We start from the raw sequence: 27565 nt of genomic DNA, 5'->3' as shown, positions 1-27565 counted from the left end.
CTTCACGTAGCTAATGCACCCACAGTCAGCGTTCTTTCCATTAAGGTTACAGAAAATAATCTGAATGTACAGAACCAACCTGCTCACATCTTACATGAGGATGGTACCAAAGTCAAATGAACCTGGAAACTCTTCAAAACACCAAATAAACCAAACAAGAGTTTAGGGTAGTCACTGTATTATGCGAAAGATATACTTTCATGGACAAGTACAGAGAAGGAAAAAAAAAGATTTATTTTTTTTTAAAGATATTGTTCATGTATTTTTGGAAAGAGGGGAGAGGAGGAAGAAAAAGAGGGAAACACCAATGCGTCACTGCCTCTTGTGCACCCCCTACTGGGGACCTGGCCTGCAACCTAAGCATGTGCCCTGACTGGGAATCGAACCAGCGACCCTTTGGTTTGCAGTCCAGGACGCAATCCACTAAGCCACACCAGCCAGGGTGGAAAAAAAAAAAAAGTTTTATTTTTAATAAAAGAATTTACTCTTTATTTGATTTATTTATTTATTTTTTGGATTTACTCTTTCTTAAAATAAAAGAGTTTACTCTTAATAAACCAGGAAATTCAGTTAAGCCTGGCACCTTTTCCCCTCTCCTTTCAGCCATGGCTGCTTCTGTGAGGTCTTCACCTGGATTGAAAGACAGCACTGTTGCCCTCAGGAGAAGAGCTGAGCATCCGAGTGCTCGGCAATCAGGGCCTTAGAACAGCTGCGACAGGCCTCCATGATGACATTGACCTGGGAGCAGGTCTGCCATTTCACCAGCATTCCCAGATGACCAAGTACCATCCAGAGAAGTCTTCCGTTATCCCAGCTGTAGGTATAGGAAGGACTTAAAGAAATGATCGTCCGTGGCTCTCTGGGATTCTAGCGTCTTCTTTAACAATGTCATGGCACTTTATCGGCAAAACCATTTCTGTGATTTATTGGCCTGATGTCCAAATGCGTTCCTAACACTTCACCTCAGGTGCCACCCAGAGACAGCCATCATGGGGATAACACAAAAGGGAGACATTTAGGGACAGACAGACTTGCTACACAAGACTCAGGCTCAGATTCACTCCACAGAACCAATGACATCAGCCGACACAGCACAGTGACTTGATTCCTATCTCACAAATGCAAACCTCCATGAGGAAAATGCTGAAGAAGTTCTCACTCTCCCAAGGAGTTGCTCCTTCTCCTGCATCCATGGCACTCCCCGGGTGCTCCTCTCGAACTCGGCACTTGGATCGTCGCTTCCTTGTCCGTCCCTTTCTGTGGGGCTCTGAGGTGTCCTTGAGGAGAAGCGACTGGACCTCCTGAGCCCAGCACGGAGTCTGGACCAGCGAAGGGGCTCAGTGAATAGCAGCAGACTGAAAGTAATTGCACACACCCTGAATGAACTGCATGGGACAAGAGCCTGGACAGGAAACTTTTCCTGAGTTATTAAAGGGAAACCCCTTCCAGGATGACAAAGGACAGAGAGCTGCCAGTCCCACCATAAAGCAGGACCATGATTGGATGGGCCACTGCTCTGAGCGACGATGACGTTTTCATGTGCTTTTAATGATCATCTGACTAAGAGAAAAATGAGATGCTGCGTTTGCTGGAAACACACTTGACAATGTGGCCCTCAGCCGTTCTGTCCAGAAAGTGACACGAGGCCCCTTCCCCATCGTGGCCTTTGCTTCTGGGGCTCTTGGTCTTATTAACAAGTTCTAGCCTTTTACCCTCTCCTCCTATGTCATTTTTTTAAAATCTCTGTTTAAACCCTCAGTTAATAAGTCTTGGTAAATTTAAAAAGCAATCTGGGAATTTCAAAATGTTGGTGGCATTTCCTAAAACGCTATCAGTAAATAAAAATGGAGGTTTCGAGAAAAACTGTTTTCTCAACACTCGGGGCCCAGGCACATGAATACGTGTGGATGGTGAGCACATGCCTGGCTTGATCCACTCAAGTGTATGGAGTTGTCCATAGGCAGCTCCAGAGCTCAAACTCAGTGGCAGAAAGTTTAGCCTCCGTGTTTGAGCTCTAGACCCACAGAATAGCCCTCGTTCATGAAAAGAACTATAAACCCCAAATTGCTCTTTCCTCTTCCCTCTAATTTGTGCACAGATATCAAGCGTGAGGATGACTTACTTCAACTTCTAGTCATGTTGCTCCACAAAATAAAACCCACCGATCGTTCAGATGCTACTACCTTCAGGCCTGGTTTCCCACCTCACCCCTGACCCCAGCTATTCACACCCACTGTTTTACACCCTTTGGAGAGAGTGCACACTCGAGCCCATCAACTCAGCAATGGAAAACATTTCATTTACAACCAGACTGGCAGTTCATATATATTAGCCATAAGACAACAACCTCAAAGACTTGTGCTGAGACTTAGCAGGACCAGGTAATGAAAGCTTTACCTGTGCTTAAATTTTACTCTGTTCCTGGATTTCTCAAGTAATGTTAGAGAAAACTTAAACTTCGAGCAATAAGAAGGCAACCCAAAAACAGTGTGGTGTGCCATGCGCCAAAATGAGTGCTTTGGGTGCACTAATATATCACAGGCACTGTGATGGCGTGTCCACGTGGCCAGGCTTCGATCTTAGGCTGTGGACCCAGGCCTGGGTTCAGACCCCGGCGGTCCCACTCCTGTTACCACGACCTCCTTCTCGTCCAGGTCCCTGAGCACAGACCTGGTCGCGGTGCTAAGAACACCGTCTCCATTCAGTGGGTTACTAGGAGAATCAGGTGAGTTTGTGCATGTTTGCAAGAGCAATTCCTTGAACATAGTCAAGTGCTATAAAACAGCTCACCATTTTTATCTTGTAGGGAGGTGGTATATGCATAAAATAAATACTGTAAGGAAAACTCAATTTTATGTAAAAAAAAAAAAAAAGCCCAAGAGTTCCAAAAATACAAGTTGTTGCAGGAGCTTTGAAACTTTAAGCTAAAGAGCAATTAAAAGAAAAACAGTGACAGGAAATAATACAAAACACGTCTTTGCCTGGGCCTCTGGCACTTACACAATAATTCTGATCTCATTAAGAGAATATAGTCTATTCCAGTTCCCTCCCCCCACACCCTCGTCTTCTCCATAAATCACACAAAATGCCTGATTCTAACAGATGGCTCTTAACTCGTGCCCTGAAGCCTGAACCAGCCCACTCATCACACCAGGAGAACAGGGTCCTCGGTGTCAGAACAGGTTCTCCACTGAGAACATTCCTTCCTCGCTTGCAGTGCTGGGCTGTCTCGGAGGCTGCCAGTTAGAGGAAGCTGGAGAGGGACCACAAGGGAAGTCTGCGCCCAGGTGTTTAGGCAAGTGAAGGACACACTCAGGGGCGGCATGTCTTCTTGGAGAGGCTGAGCACTTGTCATCAGAGAGCATGCAAAGGTGGATGCAAGAGCTTAAGGTGCCTGTGTGATCAGCCTCACCCAAGGAACCAAAATCCCCTTTGAAAGGACCCATGCACATCCCCCTCTCCCCCCCTAAGCTGGAAGCTGCCTCTACTCTGTATACCCAGGGCTGCTGGGGACAACAGGACAATAGGACCCACGCCATCTCAGCTGGGCCCTCCTTTTTGTCACCTGTGGCCAATTTCCTAAAGCATACATTTGATCGCATCACTTACTGGCTTAAAATTTGCTCTAACGGCCATGGCACTGCCTAGGTGGTTAAAAGCCTTCTCCAACCTGACCCCTCAAAATTCCACCTTTGTCGCCACAACGCTTCCCCATGCAGCCTCATTGCAAGGTCTTCCTTCATGCTATGTCGTTCCCACGCCTGGGATCTCCTTTCCCTCCTCTCTGCCCCCAAACTCCTAGTTCCTCCTAGCGTTTTAGCCTAAATCACCACCTCCTCTTTGGTAAACCTTTTCTTTACGCCCCTTATGTCCCTTGTATCTGCCTTCATGCGGTCCTCCTCACCCGACATTAAGCATCCTCAGCTCTATATTCCCATAATGGCTTCTGTGCAACTAGCATCTTTATTAAAGTGTATATCTCCCCCAACCCACTGTACACTCATTTAGGGAAAATAACAGTGCTTTGTGTTCACAGAGTTGGGCACCCTCTATGCACAGAATATATCTGTTTGTTGCAATTCCCACTGCCGTTGTTCATTCCTGCTCGGTAGCCTCCGTCCACCTCAAGGACCCAGAGGGAGGTAAACCAACAACCCCACGCCGCCCCACTGCAAGTACCGAGAGAAAGAATGAATTGTCAGTCTTCAAAACACAGTGTAAGCTGTCCTTTCCAGCTGGAGCAATTTCCACAGTGTGCGGAGCTCACCTAGAGATTAAACGCATGCACACAGGTGAGGTTTTAGCCTCCAGGGACAGGAAGCGCACACTTGCGATGAAGCGCAGGCAGCAGACATAGCACAGCACTAACTGAGGGCCCGGTGCAGATGGCGAAAGCTCCCGGGGAGGTTCCTGGGATGCTGGTCAGGAAAGTCTTCCCAAAGGAGCTGGGATTTGGAGGGCTGGGCTCTCACACAGGCGCAGGGGAAGGAAATTAAAGGCCTCCAGGTTTGCGAGGAAGCATCACTGGGCCAGTGGAGAAGCGACTGGGAATATCATGGGAAGAGACCAAAAACGGAGGCAGGCAAAGTGTGTCAGGAGATTATAAAACAATTTGCTTTGCTGGGACGGGTCCTCAAAGCAGTCGTGGGACATGGTGTGGGACGTGGTGCTGGGGGAGTGGTCACGGAAAACAGGGCACGGGGTGCGGGTCTAATCCTACAACAGCATTCCCCAAAGTTGGGTCTACAGAATAACACCCCTGAGAATTGCTATTAGAGGGCTGGGGTAGGGGTTTGGGAGTTAATGAATTTGGCAAAAACCATCCTGCCTCCCTTCTGGAAAGACACTGAGTGTTGGAATAATAAAGGCACTGACAAGTCTGCAGGAAAGAGCCTCGTTTACCTCTGCTTCCTCCTATCTCAAAAACCTTGTTCTGGGAACCTAATTTAAGAAAGGCTGAACTCCAGGCAACGCAGAGCATTAAAATAAAGTAACATTCACATTTTTAAAAGTGTAGAGCACAGAGTTCACAGGATGAAGACCACGCCGAGGGAGCGAGGACAGGGGGAGAAGCGATGGTGCGAAACAGACCTGAAACCCTGTGAGGAGCTGCAAAGTTGAAGGTAGAAGGGAATCAGGCACTTTCCCACGGACTTTGCCAGAGTTCAGTGGGGGTGTCTGTGAACATCTATGGAAAGCATTTCCTGAAAGTTCAGTTATGGTTTTGTAAATCCCTAGGTAAGAGCAGGGTGGGGGAAAAAGAACAGGAATCTGTGTGAACACAGAAGGTTGCAAGAATCTATAAATAGACTCTCTTCTATGTAAATGTATCTCCTTGTAGACAGCAACCTCACATCAAAGCCCTGCCAGGTTTAGTGAATTTATCTTTTAAACCAGATTAAGACCAGTTCCTGCGTCCACATCTAGAATCCAGGGGCACAAAACGATGGAAAGGCCGTGAGTTCAAAGGGCAAAGTAATTAACAGTCGTGTTCCAAACAGGAGTGGATTTATGATTTTCAACACTTTGAATCCCCATTTATCCAGGTTCTTCATGCTAAGCATATGGAAGTGCTTTACAAACGTGGTTTCTAACTCTTTTACAAGAGACAGGAGTCTCGGGCTCAGGTAATAATGTAACTCTTTCAAGAGACCATTTAGTAAACACTAAATAGCAACTCTCTGGGCTGGTATTTTCCAAATGGCATTTGCAGAACTTGCCTTCCTTCAGATGTCGAGGGACACCGCATAGGAAAAGAGGTCTGCTGGCCAGGCGTGGGAAACGACAGGGTTCATAGAGCTTGGTACTGCGGAACTTCTCAGGGCCTTGGCGCATTTTACAGTGGGGACAGCAGGGACCTGTGTATCGGTCCACATTCCCTCAATCGGACCCTTCTGGCCTGAAGACTCTATGCACTGATGTTCCACAAATAACCTCTCAGAAGACACATACTGCCTGCCCTGCCCCCTCACCTCCCACCCACCCCCTCACCTCCCACTCACCCCCTCCACTCCCCTCTACCTCCGGGCAGGAGTTAATTGGCTGCACAGGCAGGAAGATTCTGAGCCACTATGACATTAATAATTTAAATGTGAGAAGAGTGGGCTCCCCGGCCTGGTAAAAAGGTTTCGGCAACAAGCCTGAAGCCCTCGCTGTTTCCGGTCACCTCGCCTTGCACAGGAAATACACATAATCGTACCTTTCTGTGGACCTCACAGGTCACGAGGACTGAGGGCATCCTACGTGGGAGGGTGCTTTATACCAGGAAGACGCGCTGGCCTGTGTTCAGCAGATACTGTCAGAAAGAAGAGGCGTGCGTGCAACCTCTGCCCCTTCTAATTTCCACGGGACTTCGTTTCTCCCCTGGCACGGATGACGATGGATCTTAAAGCCATTTCAGTGAGAGCAACCTAGTTTTCCCCCATAGTTTATCAGCTCCTCATGTGGACTTACCTGCCCAAGCGCCACTCGGTCATGCCATTCAGCCTCTTCGTGTTCTTCAAACACGCCCCCACTCACTCCCACCACCAGGCCTCGAGCTTCTCCCTGTGCCCACTGTCCCTCCCCAGCTCTTCCCCAATGTCACTCCTGCAGAAGGACCTTCCCTGACCACCCTTTAGGAGGGACCCTCTGAGGGCCATTCCCCAGTCCGTTAACCTACCTGATTACCTTACTCCTGTACGTTCCCCCGTTCAGCTGCTGCCTCTGGACTGTAGCCCTGGCTGCCCCGGGCGGGCACTGTGCTGCAGTGCAGGGGAGCCAGGAGACCCTCCCTGTCCTGAAGCACCTGCTGAGTGCCTGCCGTGGAGGGAGATGGGACCTGGCAGGAAGGGGTTGGGGGTCGTGCGGCTGGGGAGGGGTACGGCTAACATTCTCATTTTCATCCAGACAGTGGTTACAAGGGCGTGTTCACTTTGTGATAATTCATTGAGCTGTAAATTTGTATTTCAGTTCTCTTTGGGGTCTGCTTTCAAACTAAAATGGTTTTTGATGGATTAGTGTGTATAGAATCCCAAGCACAGGAGTAATGACCATTGTTCCCATGTGTGAGGCCTGGGATGAGCTTCACACTCTGCAAGGCACTTCACCTGTGCCATCACGTGGAAGTCTCAGAAACACCCTATAGGCTGTTAGCACAGCCCACTTTTCAGAGGAGGAAACCAAGGCACACAGAGAACAAGTAACGGATATGGTCACACAGCTAGTAAGCAAAACTGGGATCTCAAGCCAGCTTAGTCTAATTCTAAAATTCACACGTGTAAACCCTCCTTAAAAGTCAGTTCTAAACTCAGGGCTGGCATTTTGAGGCGTCCTTATCTTTCCCCATGACCTTTTCTAGCAGGGATATCTAACCCATAGACTGCAGGCCGCAGGTGGCCCAGGATGGCTATGAATGCAGCCCAACACAAGATTTAAAACCTTTACTTAAAACCTTTCTTTTTTGCTCATCAGTTTTCCTTAATGTTTGTATATTTAATGTGTCACCCATGATCACTCTTCTCCTTCCAGTGTGACCCAGAGACACCAAAGGGCTGGACACCCCTGTTGGAGGCTGTCACAGACTACGAGTAGCTGAATGCTCCCCTTACTGGAACCTTCCCGGGTACCTACCAAAACCACAGCTGGACAAACTTCACCTTTGCACCAGGCGCACCAGAAACAGTCTAGGCCGGTACAAGTGCAGACAGTGGGCAGGAAGGGCACCGACTGCCCAGAGCTGCAGCAGGGAGGAGTTGCCAAGGTCACTGCACAGCCCACTCTCACCTGGCAATTCTGTGGACGCCCGGGGAGTGGGCGGCTCTGTATCTGATGTGGGCCCTCCTGTCTGCTCCTGAACTTGAAATCTGACCGAGCTCTGGTGTTTTTCCCCACATCGCTTAGAACTCCTTTGGAAGAATTAGCACTTCGAGTTAGGACAGATCTGCGGAAACAAGCCAGAGCGAGGAGAAAATACACCCAATAACCGCTCGCATCGTGGGATTAGGGCTCCATGACAGCAACTGAAAGGGATTTGTTTCTCCAAACAGAGGGTCACCTTGGAGTGATTAGCACAGCTGCCAACACACAATCCCTTTGCCAACAGCGCATGGTGGCATGAACAGGAAGACGTTTGGCAGGCGAGTACCGCGGGAGAGGCAGGGACATACACCCAAGGAAACTCAGATGAAAATGAAACTGTTTGCTTTTCTTTCCATGTGTCTGACAGACTCCCCCAGTTTCTACGGGGTGTACTGTAAAGATGTCAGACCCCATCAGAAATTTGATGGCAGCCACACACAAATAAGCAAAGAGAACCCTCTTTTGTCCTCCCTTTGAAGTCTCCTTAGGTTGCTCTGAACAGCATCTCCCTCTGCCAAGATTCCTGTGTCTTGCATAATGAGATACTTTCTAATTAGCATATCACAAATATTCCTGATCTTCTTTACAAGTCCGGATACATTTTTAAATGTTTCTTTTAAAGTACATCAGGATTTTTCGCACTCTATAAGGAGACAGGAGAATTAAAGCAATGTGTCGGCTAGAGTCTCCAACTCTTTTCTTTTCTTTGCTTTTTTCTCTTCTCTTTCCTTGCTTTTCTTATCTTCATTGTGTAACTAGGATGGTAGCAGAGACTGGTGGAGAGGTCACCGGACCAGGAGCCAGAGTCCTGGATTAGGTTTCAGCTCAGCTGCTAATTAGCTGTGCCACTTTAGGCAAATTTTGTGAAACTTGAATAATTTCTCTTCTACTTATTAAAAAAACTGGAGCAAGTTATGTTCCTTGATTTGAAAATTCACAGTGAGCTAAACACAAAAAAAGGTAGAGACATCAGCCAAAGGGATGTGCTTTTAAAGGGACACAGATCTTTAATTGCAGAATTATATAGATTACCTTTGAACAGCAAAATTTTGCTTCTTCCCTAGAGAGGTACAGTTATAGATTTGCCTACTTTTTACTATGTTGACAAATTTGTAAATATACACACACACATTCTAATCTGCCTTTACATCAATGCGTATAAGTGACACGAATGAATTCTAACAGAAATATTAGAAGAATGGAAACAAAGTCCTAGGTATTTAAAAAAGGCTTTCTTGTCTTTTGGTATAGTAGAAAAAAATCCAGTCAGGTCAAAAAAATAATTTGAATTGTCCAGTAACATCTGGGTTTCAGGATTTAACTTGGACGATCAAAATCATATGAACACAGAACTCCATCTTGGTTTTGATTACAAGCCGTGGGGAGCAGGGCCCGCGCTGGTGCTGCGTGCTGTACCATTTAATTAGCCTACTCAAACTGTCTGCGGGGGTGGGGGGGATAGAGACCTCCCCCTACAGGCCCTCATCCCTGGACCTGCCATCTCTTTCTTGTCATGGCCACACCGACACCCTCCATCTGGCCTCTACGTCCTCCAAGGGTGGCCCATCGCACCCCACCTTGTGGACTTCCCACCCGTGTCCCCTCTGATCACCGCCGACGGAACTCTGTAAGCCCCTGTCCGACTCCAAGGCTAGCTCTGCTGTCCCATCCCACCCGTCGCTCCCGAAGCAAGCGCTGCCGGCTGTATTGTGTCTGTCTGTTTACACAGCTGTCTGCCCACTCCACTGAAGCAGAGGCCAGAGCTCGGAGGGGCCTGGTCACCTCTGCCACTCAGGACACTGCATGGCAACGAGAGAAAGAGAACATGGACAGAGGGAAAGCAGGGCGCTGTGTACAGCCTAAGAACTGTCCTTCCGTCAGCCCGAGGGACGGTTCAAATTATTCCAATCACTATGTACTCATGAAAAATTATTACAAATAATTATACTCATAGATGTGGAAAAGCAGTCCTATAGGTTAAGTACAAAAAAGTAGCTACAAAACAATAGAGATAATAAAATCACAATTTGTAAGATATTTTTATATCTGAGAAAATTTAAAAATATAGATGTTTAGCTATATAGAGAAAAGTTTAGGAGGATAAACATCAGAGCATTCACAGGGATGTTAAAGAAGTGGTAAAATATGTGATTTTTCCTTTCTTCCCTTCTCTTTATCTGTGCTTTCTAATTTTTTCTACCATGCACGTAAACCACTTGGGTAATTTTTAAATATCTCCCCTGAATAAGTAAAGACCCCTTTATAAATATTAACCAGCACAGCGAGGAGGTGGTGAAGGTTTGGCCGCAGGCAGTGGCGAGGGGAGTGGAAAGCAGGAAGCGGAGTTGAGAGCAATTACAGAGCCGGAGCTGTCAGAAGTGGGTGGCTGACTACGTGAGGCATTTAGGGGAAATCCGAAATCTAGTGTGATTCCCAGATTTTCAGCCTCCGCAATGGTTCAGTTGCCAGAGATGGGGCAGCATGGAGGCCCCTTGCGTGCAGGGAAAGATCATTTCCCCTGAGCTATGGTCTATCTGAGGTGCTGACAGGTCATTCAAGGGAAACTGAAGTTCAAGGTTAGGGCCGAGGTGGCTTCAGGTTTAGGAGCCACCCCGACCCAGGTCAGGCTAGCTGCCCCCCATGGACTCCCACAGGAGCCGTATCCCTCCCTGAGGCGCAGCTCTCAGGTGTGCAGAGGTGGCCTGCAGACTTGTCTCTCCTCGTCCCTAGCCCACAGACCCTAGGAGGCAGGCACACCTGTCTGTCAACATTCCACCCTCAATGCCTACATCTCTACAGCCTTGCCTGGTGCATAGTAGGGACTCAGCAACCAGCTGGGAAGTGGGTTACTGAATCCTCTAAGGGGCCAGCTGACATAGGAGGAGGAGCAGAATAAGGAGCAGGGGCAGGACAAGGAGCAGAGGCAGGACAAGGAGCAGGGCGTGACTGAAACCTGGGAAATGCAGAAGCTGGGAGGGAGCAGTACAGCCAACAAAACAGATGCAAAACAGCACAAGGCACCTTTCCAGAAGGCAAGGAGCGGGAGAGGCCCAGAGCTGGAAGACACAGGACTGAAACAAGTTCGTCGCTGACAAGGACACTGATGATTCAGGGGAGAATAACTCTGGCAGGAAAACACTAAGGAAAGCAGGACGGTTCTTCCCGCCAAGTGGTGAAGACCAGAAATAACACAGCTCCAGGAGGAGCGGGGTCAGGACACACCCTCAGGATCAGAGAGGGGGCCTGCCTGAGCTGGCCTGTGGGGGGCAGAGGCGCAGAGGAGGGACCGATGGATGCAGCAGGCCTCTGCCTGGCAGGGATGGCAGCTGGGGGAGGCAGAGCTTCGCCCCTGAGGAGGAAGAGGGAGGCTTGTTGGCCCTCCCAGTCCCTAGCCCAGCAGCACTCCCGGCCTGCACCGCACGTCTCTGCTCTGCTTATACACTCACACCGCTCACTGCTGCTTCGTGCGGCCTCTTCCCTCAGGTGCAAGGCACAGCCCAAACCTTCGGGACTTTGCATAGTAAATTCTCCATGAGAGCTGGTAGTTGTTTAAATCCCATAGGATAAATGCCGCCGAGAATATAGCTACCGACATGAATACACACGCAATAACTTTTCAACAGATACTACAGCAAAATAGACTATTTTTAAAGTAACACCTTGACATCTTCCTTCTTTCCTTCCCTCACAGCAAATCACCCCATTATACTCGGGCAAGGGAGCTATCATCCCCCAGGATCTAAACCAATTCATTGCAAGGTCATGGCCATGTGGACCACCCTGCCATCAGCTGTGAGTCAGCTGGGGACAAGGGGCGAGACAAGGCATTTGCAGGCAGATATCTGGGCTGCACTGTGGTTTGGATGGAGAATGATCTGTGACCAGCCTGGTTGGGACCCCAAGGTGCAAACTTAGGGTGTTTCTGTGAGGAGGTACATCCCTGCAGCAGGACTCTCCCCAGAACACTGACGGAGCCCCCAGCGAGGCCAGGACGAAACCCTAGCCTGGAAGCTGACTCAGGGCAGACCTGCCAGGGCAGCTGCAGCCCTCAACCATGATGCCCGGCTCCTGACCCACGCTGGAGCAGCTGCGGCCAGGGCGTGTTCCACATTCCTATCGAGCGGGCACCACTGGGTAGCTCAAATGCCAAACATTACTTCAAAAAGAAGGTGGGATGGAGGTGAAGAGCCCACATTTGCCCCCCATTTGCACACCTCCAGACAAACCATTAACATGCCTCAACACATAATTCCAACCATGCCTTCTGCTGAATCAAATCTGGGTGCTTGCTCACGTGTAGTTTGCAATAGGCAATCATCTATGTCGATTTAGCACTGTTTTCTTACGCTTTAAGGTATTTAATGTAGACATAAGAAGGTACATTTATTATAAACACATTCATAATAAACTTTACCAAAGATTTTCCCACACTGAGATATTTCCAAAATGTATGCTAAACATCTGACCACTAGTTTTTCTTCAATAATGAGCTCAGATTTCCAAGCTACTTCTGCCATAAGTTATACTTTCCAGTGAGAAAGAAGCAAACACATGGGAATTACATGAATGTTTTTGGGACACTGGAGAACCTTTAACATTCTGAAGCAATAATTTATCAAATAGGACCGCAGTGTCCAGAAAGCCTCATGGCCCCTTTCCCATCTGCTCCATTACTCCCCCAAGACTAAGCTGAGAACTAAGACCCTGCATCACTAACTAAAGGAGTGTAATGGGTCCTGACTGGGTAGCTCGGTTGCTTGGAGCCTCCTCCCAGACACCAAAAGGTTGCAGGTTTGATTCCCAGTCACAGGGCACATACCTAGGTTGCAGTGGCAGCTGATCTCTCTCTCTCTCTCTCTCTCTCTCTCTCTCTCTCTCTCTCTCTCTCATCAATAAACACTCTTCAGATGAGGACATTAAAAAGAAGAGCAGTGGGTTGGCAAATGCTAACAGGAGGGGGCACCTGCAGTAGGAGAGACTCAAATTCACACTTTAATTGCAAAGTGAAGAGTTAGGGTGAGTAGTGTTCAGAACGGAACTCTTAAACTAATGTGTGTGATTCAACTTCCCTGCTAACCTAGTGTTCAACAGGTGTGGGAATTCATCTGGTTTCTTCCACCTTCCCTCACTTTAATTCAGCCAAATGCTCCATATTGGATGATTCTGAGAACTTTAGGTTACCAAAGAAAAAACTGGGGCAAAGAGTCTCTCGCTAAATATTACGATCTTAGAGCATGCAAGGAAAGAACAAATCTACCCATGAAACATTCCCTATCCAGGAGACTAGTCTAAGTTTCAAAGAGCTCAGATTTCAGTGTTGCCGAACTAGCCAAGATTTGCCAAGTGTGAAACTAAATTCATATGCACATTCAAAAAATAGTCCCTGTTTGTAAACAACCTTCCGTATGCGTTGGATAGAAATGCACTAAGTGACAATTAATTGGCTGACTTCTGCAGTCTGTCGTTAATTGCCATTTTCAAGTTAAAATCATCCCATTACATTTTATTTTCTGTGCTTTATACTAAACCCATTTACAAGAAAGTTTCCATTTCTGAGAATTCAAATACTGTGCCTGATGGTCCCATTTACTCTGTTTATGTAACCATTTTAGGTAAATGGGCTTCTCCTTTACCACTTGTTATTTTAAAACATATATTCACTTTTTATAATAAAAAAATCTCATCTCTCCCCTTCCCACCCACCCCCCTAATGATTCTAGTCCCCAGTGAATCTAGTTTTCCAAGTGCTAGAATTAACCATTTTAGGTGCAAGATCTCCGAACAAATATGAGTTCTGATTAAAGCGCGCACAACCTAAAACTTAAAAAAATAATCAAAGACATTTTCTTAATGTGGGCTCATCCAAAAGGACCTTGTTTGGGGGAATAAATAGAAAACGCCAAACTAAGTCATCTCTGAGCGTGACAAACCGATTCATTGTTCAGAACACTTAAATGGGTTTCAGGATGACACCCCCTCCCCGCAGTTTCTGGAAAAGAACACAAGAACGCATTGTCTAAGAACAATCAAATCGCAGAGCAGTTTACGAATAATTCTGCATTTACAGAGGCATCGTGAAAGTGTGAAGGCCTGATCGAGTAAAGGTTTATAGCAAGGGTATTCCCCACATGAGGCACAAAAATAACTCCGCGGGATGTTCCAGATTTTAGGCAAATGAACTATTGGTACCAGTGTCGCCAGAAAAAAAAAAAAAAGGTGTCAGGTTTTATGAAGTATTGTATTTAAACCTTCGGACCAGTTTCTTCTGTCTAACAGCACACCCCAGAGCTCAATATACTTACCCTCCAGCCCGAGTCCTGGCTTTCTGGTTTTGCAAAGGTCTGTAAAGTGTACAGATGGTAACGATCTGCCGCTTACTCCAAATCCTGACGGCTGCTTCCTTTCCTCTCCCGATTTCCTTCGGTGCCAAGGGTGTCGTTCTCCTCCAGCGTTACCGCACATTAAGCGAAACTGCTGTTAACATTTTATTACGTTCAGCATTTCCGGTGTCCTGATAGCTAACTCCAACATTAAAGATAGCTGTGCTCTGTGTGTTTTTCAATGGTCTTTTTCTTTTCTCCCTCCATGGAAGGGTGTTGGGCCGTCCCCACGCAGCACAGAGGTTTAAAGTTGTACGTGGACAGGCTGCATTAAAATAAACTCTAATGCAAGTCTTTGCTACCTTCAGACACTTCTTTGCTTCCCAGGTTGCTCGGGCAGTGTTAATTTTCCCACACTCTCCGGCAATGGGGACGGGCTTGTCTGGGCAGGTAAGATAACATTTGGGCAAGAGATTAAAACCCACACTGAAGTCATTAAGTACCTACAGGGCTGGGCCCTGAATCCATTCAGCACAGTCTCCAAACACCTTCCCCTGACTTGAAAACCAGCCGGAAGAGCCTACCAATGAAGACAGTCTCGGTCTGGCATTCCCAGTCCCTCAAACCACCAGGACAAGGAGGAAATGCCTCACCTTCCTGTCGTTTCACCTGGAATCATGGGAACTGAAAATCACACAACTGAGGTGTAGAATCGGGGTGACTTCGTTTCTATCTGGCCCAGCGTTTCCAGGGTGTAATTATTCCTAACACTGCCTTTCACTCTCCCAAGTGTCCTGGTTTCATCAATCCTTCGTTTCCTTATCTATAGCTCTGACCTCAGTTCTGGAAAGTTCTTTACATGTGCCCTGTGTATTTGAAAAACTAGTTGACGCCTCTACCCCCCAAATCACAGGTTCCAATAACTATTTCGCCATTCTGTTAAGAACTTAAAGCCTATGTATTTCTTATACTTAAGTACCCTTATACCAACTTATGAAACCATTAATTTTATGACATAGGTATTAATGATTTTTCTTTTTTCCTTAAAAAAGATAAATCTATTTTAAACCCACCTCTAATTTAATACAGAAAAAAAGAATCCTTCCTGGCTTAAAGAATGCTCCTCCCACGGCACAGGGCACGGTCAGATGGCCCGCCCCAGGATAATTGTGACGTTGGTGCCATAAGGCATTGCTGCCTGATCATAGAATGAAGGGGGAAGTTGCAACATATTCTTCTTTTGGCATTAAAAAAAAAATCTCACTAAAGGATTTTATGGGTGACCCATAAATAACAATTACTGTAAATAGAAGTCATGTGGAGTAATAAACATGACGCCATATCTGTGGCATGAGGATGATGGAACCCTCCATTTTTAAAAATTTTTTGGTTTTGTCCTTGATCAAGCACAAGGAGGTGCAATGTGCTGAGCTCTTCCTCTGGGCCATCTCCCTCCAGTCCCAGTCCGCCATCCCCCTGATGCGGATGGTCCAACCTTGGCTCCTCGTGGTACCCTCTCTCCCAAGCCCAGTTTCGTGTCATCAATTACTGACACCCCTACCTAGATGTCCAGCGGGCAGCACAGGCCCAAGGGGGTTTAGCTTCAAAAATGACGGCCGCTTCGACCTTCTGTGTTTGTGATAAGGCCCAAACCCCAGCATTGTTCTCCTCACCGACACCTACAGAAGCTATCTCCACATTATGCCTTGCTTGTATCCATCCCTTAAACGCCACATCCTTTCCCCTCCCTCCCCAGCTGGGACCCCCTGATCCTCAGCCCAATCCTCAGCTCCCGTGACCCATCCCACCCTGAGACCGGAGAGCTTTGATTCTGGTAACACCGAGTGCCAGTCCCTCCCTGAAGCCCCGGTTTTGATCGGAGGGCCCCTAGTTCCCTAATCACACCCTGCCTCCCACCCTCAAATAACAAGGCTTCGCCTCCATCCCTTGTCCCCAAGCTCCTGCTTTGGTCGCTGCCCAGTACACCGGACTCCTCCTAGGTCTGGGACTCTTGCCAGTTTCTCAGCTTGGCCCTGAAAAACCCTTCCCTGTCTCCTGTTCATACCCAGAGGTAACTAGCTGTCTACGGGCCTGGAGATCGCCACACCTGTCAGACCCCAGCTCTCAAAGCTACGTGAACTCCCACCGGGCAAACACCAGAGCCAGCAACCAGCACCCTAACAGACGACTACACGGAACAATAATTGTAACTCTGTGTTAATGGGCACTCACGGTATAAAGATGTAATTTGTGACAATGAAGTATGTGTGCAGAAGAGAACAGTGACTCTGAGGGAGGTGAGCAGCGACACTCCTGCAGGAATGCCCTGAACAGCAATCACCCCTAGAGAAGACATCCTCTTCTCGTTTGGCCACGTCCTCCCCTCTTCACTTGTTACCTGCCTGGTCTCTCTAGGCATCTGGGTTTGCAACTCCTGTGTTTGAAACTGCTGCCTGATGTATCATTCTTCTGCTTACAAACCTCAAAGGGTTCTCGATCTCTGAGCAAATATTATTCGAACTTCTTGGTCTGGCATCAAAGACGTGGAATGGCCATTCCCTACCAGGCTGGAGCTTTCCTAAACCCTTTCCAGGGTGAAGTCCATCCAGCTGATTCCAGTGACATCCTTTACCCACCCGCTCCCAGAAGCCATCTCTCACGCTCTGGACCCCATACTCCTTGAGCAGTACTTCTCTGACTGTATTGCTTCCTATTTTGCATTAGCCGTGGTGGACATTTCCACCTGTCGAGCTTGGAAAGATCACGTGAGCGGGCATTCCAGAAACTGCCTCTGTGACAGCCTTTGGTTGACTCTAAAGTTTCCCACGTTGCACTTTCATCATTCAAAAAACAAATCAACTAGTATCTGCTTCGTGGAATTCTTGTGATAACTTAATGGTGTTACTTGTAATCGGTATAATTCTGTGCACTGTGAGTTAACAGCTTAGCCTGAGGTGAGAGCCCATATTTTAGCCACATGTATGTGTCTAACAAAATACCCAGCACACAGTAGGTGGGGTGCTCAATAAATTTCCGTGAAATGAATTCACATGCTAACTCTGTGGTGAGATGAAGCTGAAGAATGTAAACAATTTACGAGCATTGTTAGTTAGGAACTTAGCATCCACGATCTCTGCCAGAGGTAAGCGATACAAGAATTTTTTTTAATGGATGCAATTATGTGACTCACCTTTAGTTTTAACACAAGCAATGGCTTATTTAAGTACTAACATGTCTTTTCCTGGTACCCCTCAACGTAAAAATTCTCTGAACTCTGGCTGTTTTTCGCAATTCAATAATCAAATTTTCAAACGAAAGTGAGAGAGGGAAAACTGACTGCGTTAGGTATAGCAAAAGTATACCTAGTTTTTTAAAATTGTAACACAAAAGGGTTGTTTGAATAAAACTGATTTTACAGGAAAATAAAGCAATTGCTCGCCTTGGTTTGACTCTCCTACAAATGTCAGACAACCTAGAGAGAGAAATGAGTTCACAGATTTGTTTTTCTGGAAATTAACTCTTGCTTTCCAGAAGGCATTTCTCAGCATGAAAATATTCAGCTGAACCAGGGGAACTCCCTATGCAGTGCTGAGCATCTGGCGGGGGGCGGCGGGGGGAGAAACCCTGCCGTCCTAATAACTACTCGGGCCGGTGTCTACGTTTCTTTCTCAGAGATCTGTATTTCAGAGTACCAACCAGCACAAGGTCCACATCATTCCGCCAGATGGAATGATGACTTTGTTCTTATTTTTCAAAACTCTACTAGACTTTTTAGATTAGAAATTGGCACCAAGTCTAAATGAGATTAAGGAACTAAACAAGTCTCAAAACTGTATACCTACACTATGTAAAATTGATTATAAGGACATTCACTGGGTGGAAACAAGCACGGGACTGTGGACCGACTACGGTTACAATGGTTAGAAAATGCAATGGCATATGAGGGAAAGAATGTGGAATAAATGGATTATGGAATTATGGATGAGTTCCTTTTCGACGTTTTCTCTCATGTTATTACCATCATGATGCATAAAACTCAAAGGAGACAAGAGAACCTAGGGTTTTTTGTTTTGTTTTTAAAAACCAGAACAAGGAAACTTGAAGCAGTCAAGTCGGTGTATTCTGTTCTCACTTTCGAATACAAAAGTATGAATATATTGGCAGAAGACCTTTCGGACAATCACTTATATTCTGCCCCCACAGTAAACGTTGCGTACCTTTTATTCGCATTGTTATTCTGTACATTGTTTCCAACATTTAAACCTAAGATGTGAAAGTAACTGACAGATCGTGTTCTGCATTTTTAATTTGGAACAGAAAAATTCCTTAGCCCCAAGATTGAAAACAACCAAGAATTCTTGGGTTTGAAGTAAAACTCCAAATAAAACATTGGGTAATTAATCTTTTCTTGTCTTTCTAATATGGGTACTTTTCTTTCTAAGGAAAGGATTTTAAATTTGTTCTTTTTAAATAACCCTCCCTAAGCAGCATTTGCTTTTTACAAAGAAGAAATATGTGCGCAGATTATTTTAACATGTTTGAGTGTTCAGGCTGTCAACCCTGACAAGACCCTAAACATCTTTCCTCTCATTTGCTACGAGCTCCCTCACTCCCCTCAAGAAATCAGAAAAGTGAGTATACTTTAGCCTGGGACCACGACACTAATGCCCTACAATATTTTTCTGTTGCTTATGTTCAGGGGCTTCAGATACATCTGTACTCGAACGGCGAAACGTAAAACACTGCTAAAATGCTCCCAGACACACTTGTTTAAATCCGAAAACCACCCGAGACCCCCTCGCCTGTGAGCTCTACACTTCTCATCGTCGATATTTATACACTTTTTCCATCTTCATATTTGGCTTTGCCTGTTGGCCGTCAAATTCTATTTCTTGAAATGTGAGAGTTAAAGAGTCTGTTAATAATTCTGAAAGAATTCTCTTGGAATGTTACGACAGAGAGAGAAAGTTCTGTAATGCTACTAAATAGTGTACATCTCTGCATATTAATATGTTGAGTTGGAATTCACCTTATATCTACTATATCATGTTATAGTATATTATATTAATTATATTAGTTCCATGAGGAGCAAGAAGCTTGTAGTTCTGTTCTCAGCATATCTCTACCTCACGGCACAGTGCACGGTATACAGTTGGTACTTAATACATGTTTGTCACGTATTTGTTGAAGGTGTGGAACTCACTCACATAGAGAGTCAGTTTCGTAGTCACAGAACGGCACGTAGAAATGTCATCAATGCCGCTGTCCACAACAAAGGAATGATTTCTCGTGATCACTCCCGAAAGTTGTCCCCCTCAAAGTCTGAGAGGCCTCTTTTTAGAGCCAAGTGGAGCACTGAGTAATCAGAGTAGGACAGCTCGCCTTGCTGGCATGCAGGGGTCACTGCCAAGTACAACTCTTTCAGACACCAGGATCCATTTAGTAAACTGTCATTTAACAGCATTTAATGACAACTCATTCACCTGTGGGAGCAGACGCCTCTCTAAGAGGTGAACAACAGCTCTGGGCCTTGGTGGAAACAGGCTCAGTGCATCTGAGCCTCTTAACAGCCTTCCTACTTACAATTAAAATTAAGAGTACGCTCAGTTCTCACACCATCACGATGTCTTAGAGGCTATAAATATGCATGCCGTGCATCTCCTCTGCTGTTCTTCTCGGTCTCTGCGCCCACTCTGGGCAGCTCCCATCTCCAACAGCCCCGTGACACTGTGCCGAGTCCCACAGAAGAGGCGTCCCCTGGTATCGCAGATCCCCGCCCCTGCCCCCAGGGCACCACCCACGTTTCTCCCCTTCCTTTCCCTTGAAGTTATGCTCCAGGGTTGACCTGGCTAGCTAAAGAGAGCTGATGTCTCTTTGTTTGGAGTCAGATGTAAACAAAATGCATCAGGCAATCTAATGGAATGCTGAGTGAGCCTTCCCTCGTCACATCACCTGTCCCAGGTATGGCTCCTGGGTCCTGATGGAGCCATACCTGGCAACAGAATACAGGCTCCTTTTCCTGCCTCCTTTTCCTTGTGCTTCTTCTCTGCCGGGCTGGAAGCCCACTTTCCTCCCCTGCAGCTATCCGCACCTTCCCACCCCTGGGTGGGTACCACTTGGCTCTAGTCTCCCAGCCCTGGGGGACAGGGGGAAGGGCTGGGCAGTCATTTCTAGTGACTCCAGCACAGTGACCTGCTTTGACCCCCACAGCACTTCCCTGGTGGCCGTCCTCACACCAGTCTGGGTGGGAGGGGCCCCTTGCTCCAGGCAAGTCTTTTTTTTTTTTTTTCCAGAAAGAAGGAGAGAGGGAGAGAAACATGGATGTGTGAGAGAAACATCTATTGGTTGCCTTTTGTACACTCCCAACCATGAACCGAACCTGCAACCCAAGCACGTGCCCTGACCTGGAATCAAACCCGTGACCTTTCACTCTGTGGGATGACGTCCAACCAATTGAGCCACACCGGTCAGGGCTACTCCCGGTAACTCTTAATTTGAACAAAGAATTCTATCATTAAGAAACTAGAAACCATTGGTTTACAGTGCTAATTTTGGTAAACAATTGGTTACTAGATTATTTCGTGTTTAGTCCTGTCTTGCAAACCAAATCAGAAGGCTCTTAGAAGGCAGAATATAATTTTTATTTTTTGTAGGTATCTCCCTTGGCATGTAACATGATAAGTGTTATAGAAAATATAGCTGAGTAAATTTTAATGTTAAAATTGGAATATATAACACAGACACATCACCCTCTAAAAATGAACCTCAAGGAGTGCCAGGAACTTCTTTATCTCAGTTTGGTTGGTTGTTACACAGGAATGGATGGATGGATGGGTATGTTTTATATATCTAAATATATCTGTCATATACCCATAAAGTAATTGAGCTGTACGCTTAAGGTCTGTGCACTTATATGCTTTTATTGTATTATGTTAGCCCTCAATTTTTAAATAAATAAACACAATTAAAAAGGAAGAAAAAATGTATTTACTCAACAGGCATTGGCGGAGTCCACATTATATCCCGGCCCTGGGCGAGGCGCAGTGTTCCTCACCCATCCCTGCACCTGTCAGTCATTCCATGATGGAACACAAGCCACCGAGCATCCATCTATGAGATGAACAAGGTCCTTAGCCTCACAGAGTTGACAGTCACATGAGGAGGATAAACTACGAAATAAGCAACTGTAGTCAGGAATGACAGCCATGTGCTAAACCTGTACGGAGACGAGCATCTAATTTTGTAACTCGCAGATATTTAAATACCGGTTTTCACAGGCTCAGGGAAACGCCGGGACTGAGAGGTGGGCAGACCCTGACTACAAACCCAGGGAGGTGTCCTACCCAGGGACTTCATGTGGGTCCAGCACGAACTGGCACCTCCTCGGACGGCAGGATAAGCAGGTATGGACTCAGCTGCCCAGGGTTGCTTGATCCCACCCTCCTAGCTCACCGGTCAGTTCCGAGGCCTTCTGGCCTCCTTGGTCCTCACGGATCACACTGATCCTGGTAGCACATGGGGGCAACGCTGAGAAGGAAGGAGAGAGTGGGCTGCTCGAGCGGAACCACCCCCCGTGCCCATCTCTGCACAAGAGACATGTCAGACGTGCAGTAACTGTCTCCACTGATCCTCGCACTGCTGTCAGATTGGGTCTTCCCTGTTTCCTAACCACGGAAGCTGAAGATGACAGAGGACAAGTGGCCGTGAGAGACAGGGATGAGACTCAAATCCAGGTCTGGGACCAGGACTAGAGCAGCCCCAACAGTTCCTCCTTCAGGAAGTGAAAGCAACTCCTGGGGACCCATGTCAACCCTTTTTATTGCCCAGAACCTCTAGGACAAAGGAAGGCCAGACAGCTTCCCAGTTCATGAAAACCAAGGAGCCCAGAGCTGCCTCTGTCTTTCCCATAACAACACAGCTGAGGGGCAACGGGCGGCCCAGGGTCTAGGCGCCTGTAGCCCCAGCTGTGATGGGATAAACACACTTGACCCGCAGGAAGTCGTCCTACAGGTGCACTTCCCAGACTCCAAACCCCGTGGGAAGCCACAGCCTCATAAAGTAAGTGCGAAGACGCTCTGGAGATGTGAGTCTTGCGAGAGAAGTGAATGCTTATCCTGAATCTTTACTGTCGCTAAAACATGACTTGCTCGGGTCTTGCTTTTTAAAGCATCGTTTTTCTGCCACTATTTCTGTTTTTTACTCACCCGAGTTTCTGTCTCAAGCAGCATTTCAAGAGAGCAAAATGTACACTTCAAAATCTGTTACTTGAAACGAGTCTGTCCGGTGTACCGAACAATCAGTTTTAGTTCCCTAACCAATATTAGCTTGACCCTAATGCCCTAGACAACGCAGTGTTAAACGACTGTGACAGAATGGTGACGCTTCCCTAGAAAAAGGAAAAAGGATTTACTCCCCCAAATTTCCCCAGCACTTATTTATTTGAGCCTCAAAATAGCAAGAAGGTCAAATATGACAGAGCTGGTGATATGACACAAGGAGCTAGAACAGGAAACTGTTATCTGGCCTCAGAGATAAGGTTTAGACAAGTACTTTCAATGGCCCAGGAAGTTGTAGGAAGTCAGCTGATGTGACAATGACACAGGACTTGAGTTTCAGGCCTCTGTTCAACCTCAGCTCTGTCACTAACTTGTGAGGTGATCTCCCCACACTTCCAGCCTCAATTTGTGCAGGGGGGGGGGGGACACCGCAGGGACTCTGGCCACGTGACTTGACAGGGTGGCTGTGAATTGCAATCAACCCAGCAATTACCACACACACTGCAACTGCCGAGAGGCATCACTCTCACCCAGCCCCGCGTTGGGGTGGTTGGGTAGGAGTACATGGCAAGTCATAAGCTGCAAACTTCTGCGCACGTCAAACTCTTCTCGGTGCTTCTGTGTCTTGTCCTTTTCAACCCCTCTTCCAGTCTTTGAAACCTGCTGCTCGGCTCAGAGAGAGAAAAACTGGGGTTCAACTTTGTGGTGATGGATGACGTGGAACCTTGGCAAGAGCAAATACAGAAAAACTCACTCACCCTCTGAGAGTATTCATTTCAATGTTGCTCTTCTTATGGAAATGGCAATACGGAACCTGCAGAGTGTCATGGACTGAATGCTTGTCCCTGCCCTCCCTCCCCACCCCGAGTATACAGGTTGAAGCCCTGTCCCTCCACGTGATGGAATTTGGAGGTAGGGACTTTGGGAGGTAATTAGGTTCAGATGAGGTCGTGAGGATGGGACCCCCATAATGGCATCAGGGTCCTTATAAGAAGAGGAAGAGAGACCAGAACCCAGTCCCTCCCACCACGTGAGTTCAGAGGTGGCGAAGAGAGGTGACAATCATCCACAAGCCAGGAGGAGAGCCCTCAACAGCCACTGAATCTGCTGGCACCTTGATCTTGGACGTCCCAGCCTCCAGAACTGTGAGGAAGCAATTTTTGTTGTTTAAGTCAAGCAGTCTATGGTACTGTGTTCTATGGCAGCCCAAGCAGACTAATACAGAGATGACGCAGGAAACAGTGACACAGGTGATTTTCCCCAAGCTTTAGAGTGGCCGTCGTTAACAGGCAAGATTCCAAGGGGAGGTGTGTGGCATTTATCAGCAGCCTAGAACACGCCTTGTGCCCGTCTTACTCTCCAGCTGCCAGCCAGTGAGCGCTCACCAAGGGCAGTGTGCTTGTTGTCCACATAGCGCTCACAGCTCTTCCAAAGAGTAGCCCCTCCTTCTCCCCTTCACAGTGGGCGGCACTGAGGGGAGCTGGGGCCAGGGGGGTCCAGGACTCCCCTAGTGTCAGGGTCCAGAGGTCTGAGCCACATCTGCCTGGGGGAGGGTGGCCGGGCACCTGGGCGGGTACCTGCACTATCACCATTTTAAAGACAGAGATAGTGGGCAGCAGAGCTGGAGGGGACCTCAGAGCCTCTGGCTTCAAGGACAAGGCTTCCTCCAGACAGCCCAGCCACCTCCACCTGCAGAAGAGAAAGCTGCAGCAGCCTCCCGACCAGCCCATCTCCCTCCCTCTGCACCTTCCGCCTGTCACCCACTTCTCCCATGTCCCTTGAAGTCCTCCCTCCATCTACTCCCTCTTTCTACCCACAGCCATCTTCCTAACGCAGGTCTGTGCTGTGGGAACAGCCTCCTGACCGTCCTGCCTGCTGTTTTTGTGGCCTGTCTCCTAGGACAATTAGAATCTGCTTCCCGAATGACCCACTGTCTCAGGTTGCTCCCATGCTCAAGAGCCCAGAGTGGCTCCTATCTGTCTACTACTTCCACTTCAAAGTGCAAGGCCACCAACCACCATCCTCCCCCTCCTTTGCCTGACACTGTCCATCTGTCCAGGCTTAACTGGGGGCCACCCAGCCACAGGGTCACTGAGGACGCCCCGGTCTACATCTGCATGCTGTCCAGGCTGCTTCCTGGAGGAAGCCCCTGAAGGGGAGGAAGGAGTGGGGGAGAAAAAGGGAGCTGGGCGCCCACAGATCATCTCCTCTCAGGCTTCCTCCTCCTCCTCACATTCTCCAACCCTCCAACCAGGCAGAGCTCCAGCAGGGTAGGGGGGAGTAGGGAGAGGTGGGGGAACAGGGGGTGTGGCAAGGCTCCTTCAGGGACACGACACCATGAGTCAGGGTTGTGTGTGCTTCTCCTGCACTTTGCTGTTGACTGTGTCTCCTGCTCTCACACTCCTTCAGGTCTCACACACTCTGCGTGTGACGGGAGGGGGTGGCCAAGGACAGAGACCTCGGAGACAAAGTCACACATTTCTCTAGTCTGGGTTTTGACATTTATTCCTGAGAAAAAAATCTGCTAGGAAGGAAACAGAGGACAACTGGGAAGACATCAAGTATGACATGGAAAATAATCGTTTTTTAATTTTACACAAGCAGATTAGCCACACCTGGGTCCGTAGCCTGGGTCCGTCACCCTAGTCTGTGTTTAACTGTCCCTCAGTGGGCGCCCTCGAGAGAACATTCGCATCAGGAATTAGCAGCCTCTGAAATGCAAAGCAGCCACGTTCGGTAGTCTGATAAAGGGGAAAGAGGTTTCGGAGAAGCTGAAATAAACTACAAACACCCAGTCTGAACTTCAGCCGAACACGTATAATTTCCTTTTTTTTTTTTTTTTTTTGAAAAAGTAACGGCTATACAATAACTAAAGCAGGAATCAGCCAACTCTGGCCCACAGACCAAATCTACCTCGCAGCACGACGGCCTAGGCACTAAGAGTTGTTTGTTCATTTTTAACTGGTTGAAAAAAAAACAAAACAGAAACAGTTTATCCCATGTGAAAATGATGAGAGCCAGGTTGCGGTGTTCATAAATAGCTTTTCAGGAACCCGGCCACACTCGTGCATTTGCACGCAGCTAGTGTGTTTGCGCCGCAGCAGCAGAGCAGAGAGGCGTGACAGAGACCGTGTGAGCCCAAAACGAAAATATTTACTATCCAGCCCTTCCCAGAGAACGTCGGCCAACCCCTGGTCTCGAGTTCGGTTCCCAGGAAGTCCCGGCCATGCTCCTCCCTGTCCACGCGTGTGGCTCACCAAACATAAAGGCGAGTGGAAAACAGACAGGACGCAAAAACAACTCAATCTTCTGTGTCAGCGTTTTTCACTTCGAATTCTGACACCCCTACCGTTCAGGGTGACGTCCCTTTGGGAGACATCTGGGCAAGATCCTGGGATTCGGACTCCTCCTCCCCAAACTAGCAGTTTGGCTTTCATCCTAAGAGACTGGGGTGCCCTGTGTAATTTTATTTGAACAAGGGTTTTGTTTCCAAAGAAAGGGAGGAGTTTGAAATTCACTGGGACCTCTCCTGTCTACACGAGATGACGGCAAACTCAAACACGTTCCAAAGACCACGAGTGGAAAGACACACTGTGCGTGCCTGAGACCCACTCAGCGGGGCTGAACATCAGCCAGCCCTACTTGCTGGGCACGGTTCGTGCACAGAGTGTCACGGCCAGCGTGGTCCACCAAGACGAGATTTTCGTCACGAAGCACTCTGCCTCCGCCCCACTGGCCCACCGCCCCGCAGCACTCTTTAGTAAATACATAAAATTACAAAGCAATTTCATTCACATGCCCGTATTATTGCCACAGGCCCATTTTCCTGGTGTGGTAGCCCAATCAAAAACTCCGAGGAAACTACAAACAGCGTTGCAGAGCACCTATAATTTATTTTTATAAGTAATGAGTCATTAACAGGTACTTCAGGAGGTAATTAAAGGGAAATTGAGAGGAGCTGACTGTAAGGCTCGGAATGTCGGTGTTTGCTTTTTTAGTAAAGCAACAGTCTTCTCAACTGCATTCAAAGCATCTGAAAAATGAGTTTAGTCATGTAGCAAGGAACTAGTAAACTGATATAGGCTAGATTCCACCTAAAAAGGCGGCTTTAATACATTTACAAGAAGGCCGAGTCTTGCAGAGTGCGCGAGGCAACCCAGAGCAGGCCTGGCCTCTTCAATGCTCAGGTCAGTAAAGGCTGTAAGAGCTACGAAGGAAATAGGGGGTTGCGTGGGTGCTGTATTTTAATGAATATTGCTCTAATGCGCATGGAAAGATCAGGTGACTTCGTGACCCATCTAATTTTTGTGCAGGGATTAGGTGAGGACATCGATGACCTAAGCCACCCACGGGGCAAGAGCAGAGCACGTGCTGAAAGCAATGCCAGTGTCATAATGCCACAGTCAAAAAACATCCTTAATAGGAAGGGCAACTTACTTGATTTATTATTATTTTATTTTATTTTTTAGAGAGACAGGAAAGGAGGGAGAAAAAAAGGGAAAGAAACGTGGATGTGAGAGAGAAACATTGATCGGTTGCCTCCGGTATGTGCCCTGACCAGGGGACCAAAACTGCAGTCCAGGCATGTGCCCTGACCGGGATGGGACTGCTGACCGTTTGCTTTGTGGGACAATGCATGGCCAGCTGAGCCACACCAGCCAGGGCCACGGTCAATTTTTTTTTCCATATGAATGACACCATGCGAAAATAAAGTTCCCGATATAAGTATTTCTCTTATCCATTATTTTTCAACACCGTGCATACAGTGAATGCAAAATCAACACGGTGTTTGTTTTCATTCTTCATCCAATAATAAATTATTAAAGCAGAATTGTACTCTACAGTCACCTGGTATATATTTTGAAATGACTGACTCAGTTGTTTATTTTTCCCGTTCCCATTGCCTAAACTCCTTGCCTGTTCCAAAAGATGTTCTACGTTTCGTGCTGTATGTATGTCATGGCATTTTGCTACACACCTTAAACGTGTGCAGTGCGGTGTGCCGATTATATCTCCGTAAAGCTGAAAAGGCAGGCGGGCAGGCGGGCAGGCGGGCAGGCAGGGAGGGAGGGAGGGAGGGAGGAAAAAAAGGAAGGAAGGGAGGACGGAAGGGAGGGAGGGAGGAAAGGA

The 27565-nt window shown here is 47.4% G+C and overlaps 1 protein-coding gene across 6 annotated transcripts in view; it reads right to left on the bottom strand.

The window, feature by feature from the left end:
* The window catches only part of STOX2 (storkhead box 2), a 177733-nt gene that overhangs the window by 123778 nt on the left and 26390 nt on the right, over positions 1-27565 (bottom strand). The window contains exon 1 of one of the 6 annotated variants that reach the window (XM_045197217.2): positions 14142-15857. The exons of the other annotated variants lie outside the window; for them this stretch is intronic. Coding sequence (XP_045053152.1) covers positions 14142-14301 — 160 coding nt within the window. The 5' untranslated portion in view covers positions 14302-15857. Of the gene's footprint in view, positions 1-14141; positions 15858-27565 lie in introns of those variants that run through there. 6 annotated transcript variants of the gene reach the window in all.

The sequence above is a fragment of the Desmodus rotundus genome, chromosome 13, assembly GCF_022682495.2.
Source record: "Desmodus rotundus isolate HL8 chromosome 13, HLdesRot8A.1, whole genome shotgun sequence".
Taxonomy (NCBI): Eukaryota; Metazoa; Chordata; class Mammalia; order Chiroptera; family Phyllostomidae; genus Desmodus; species Desmodus rotundus.
Note: the sequence above shows the minus strand (reverse complement) of the source record. Positions and strands in the feature narration are given on the sequence as shown.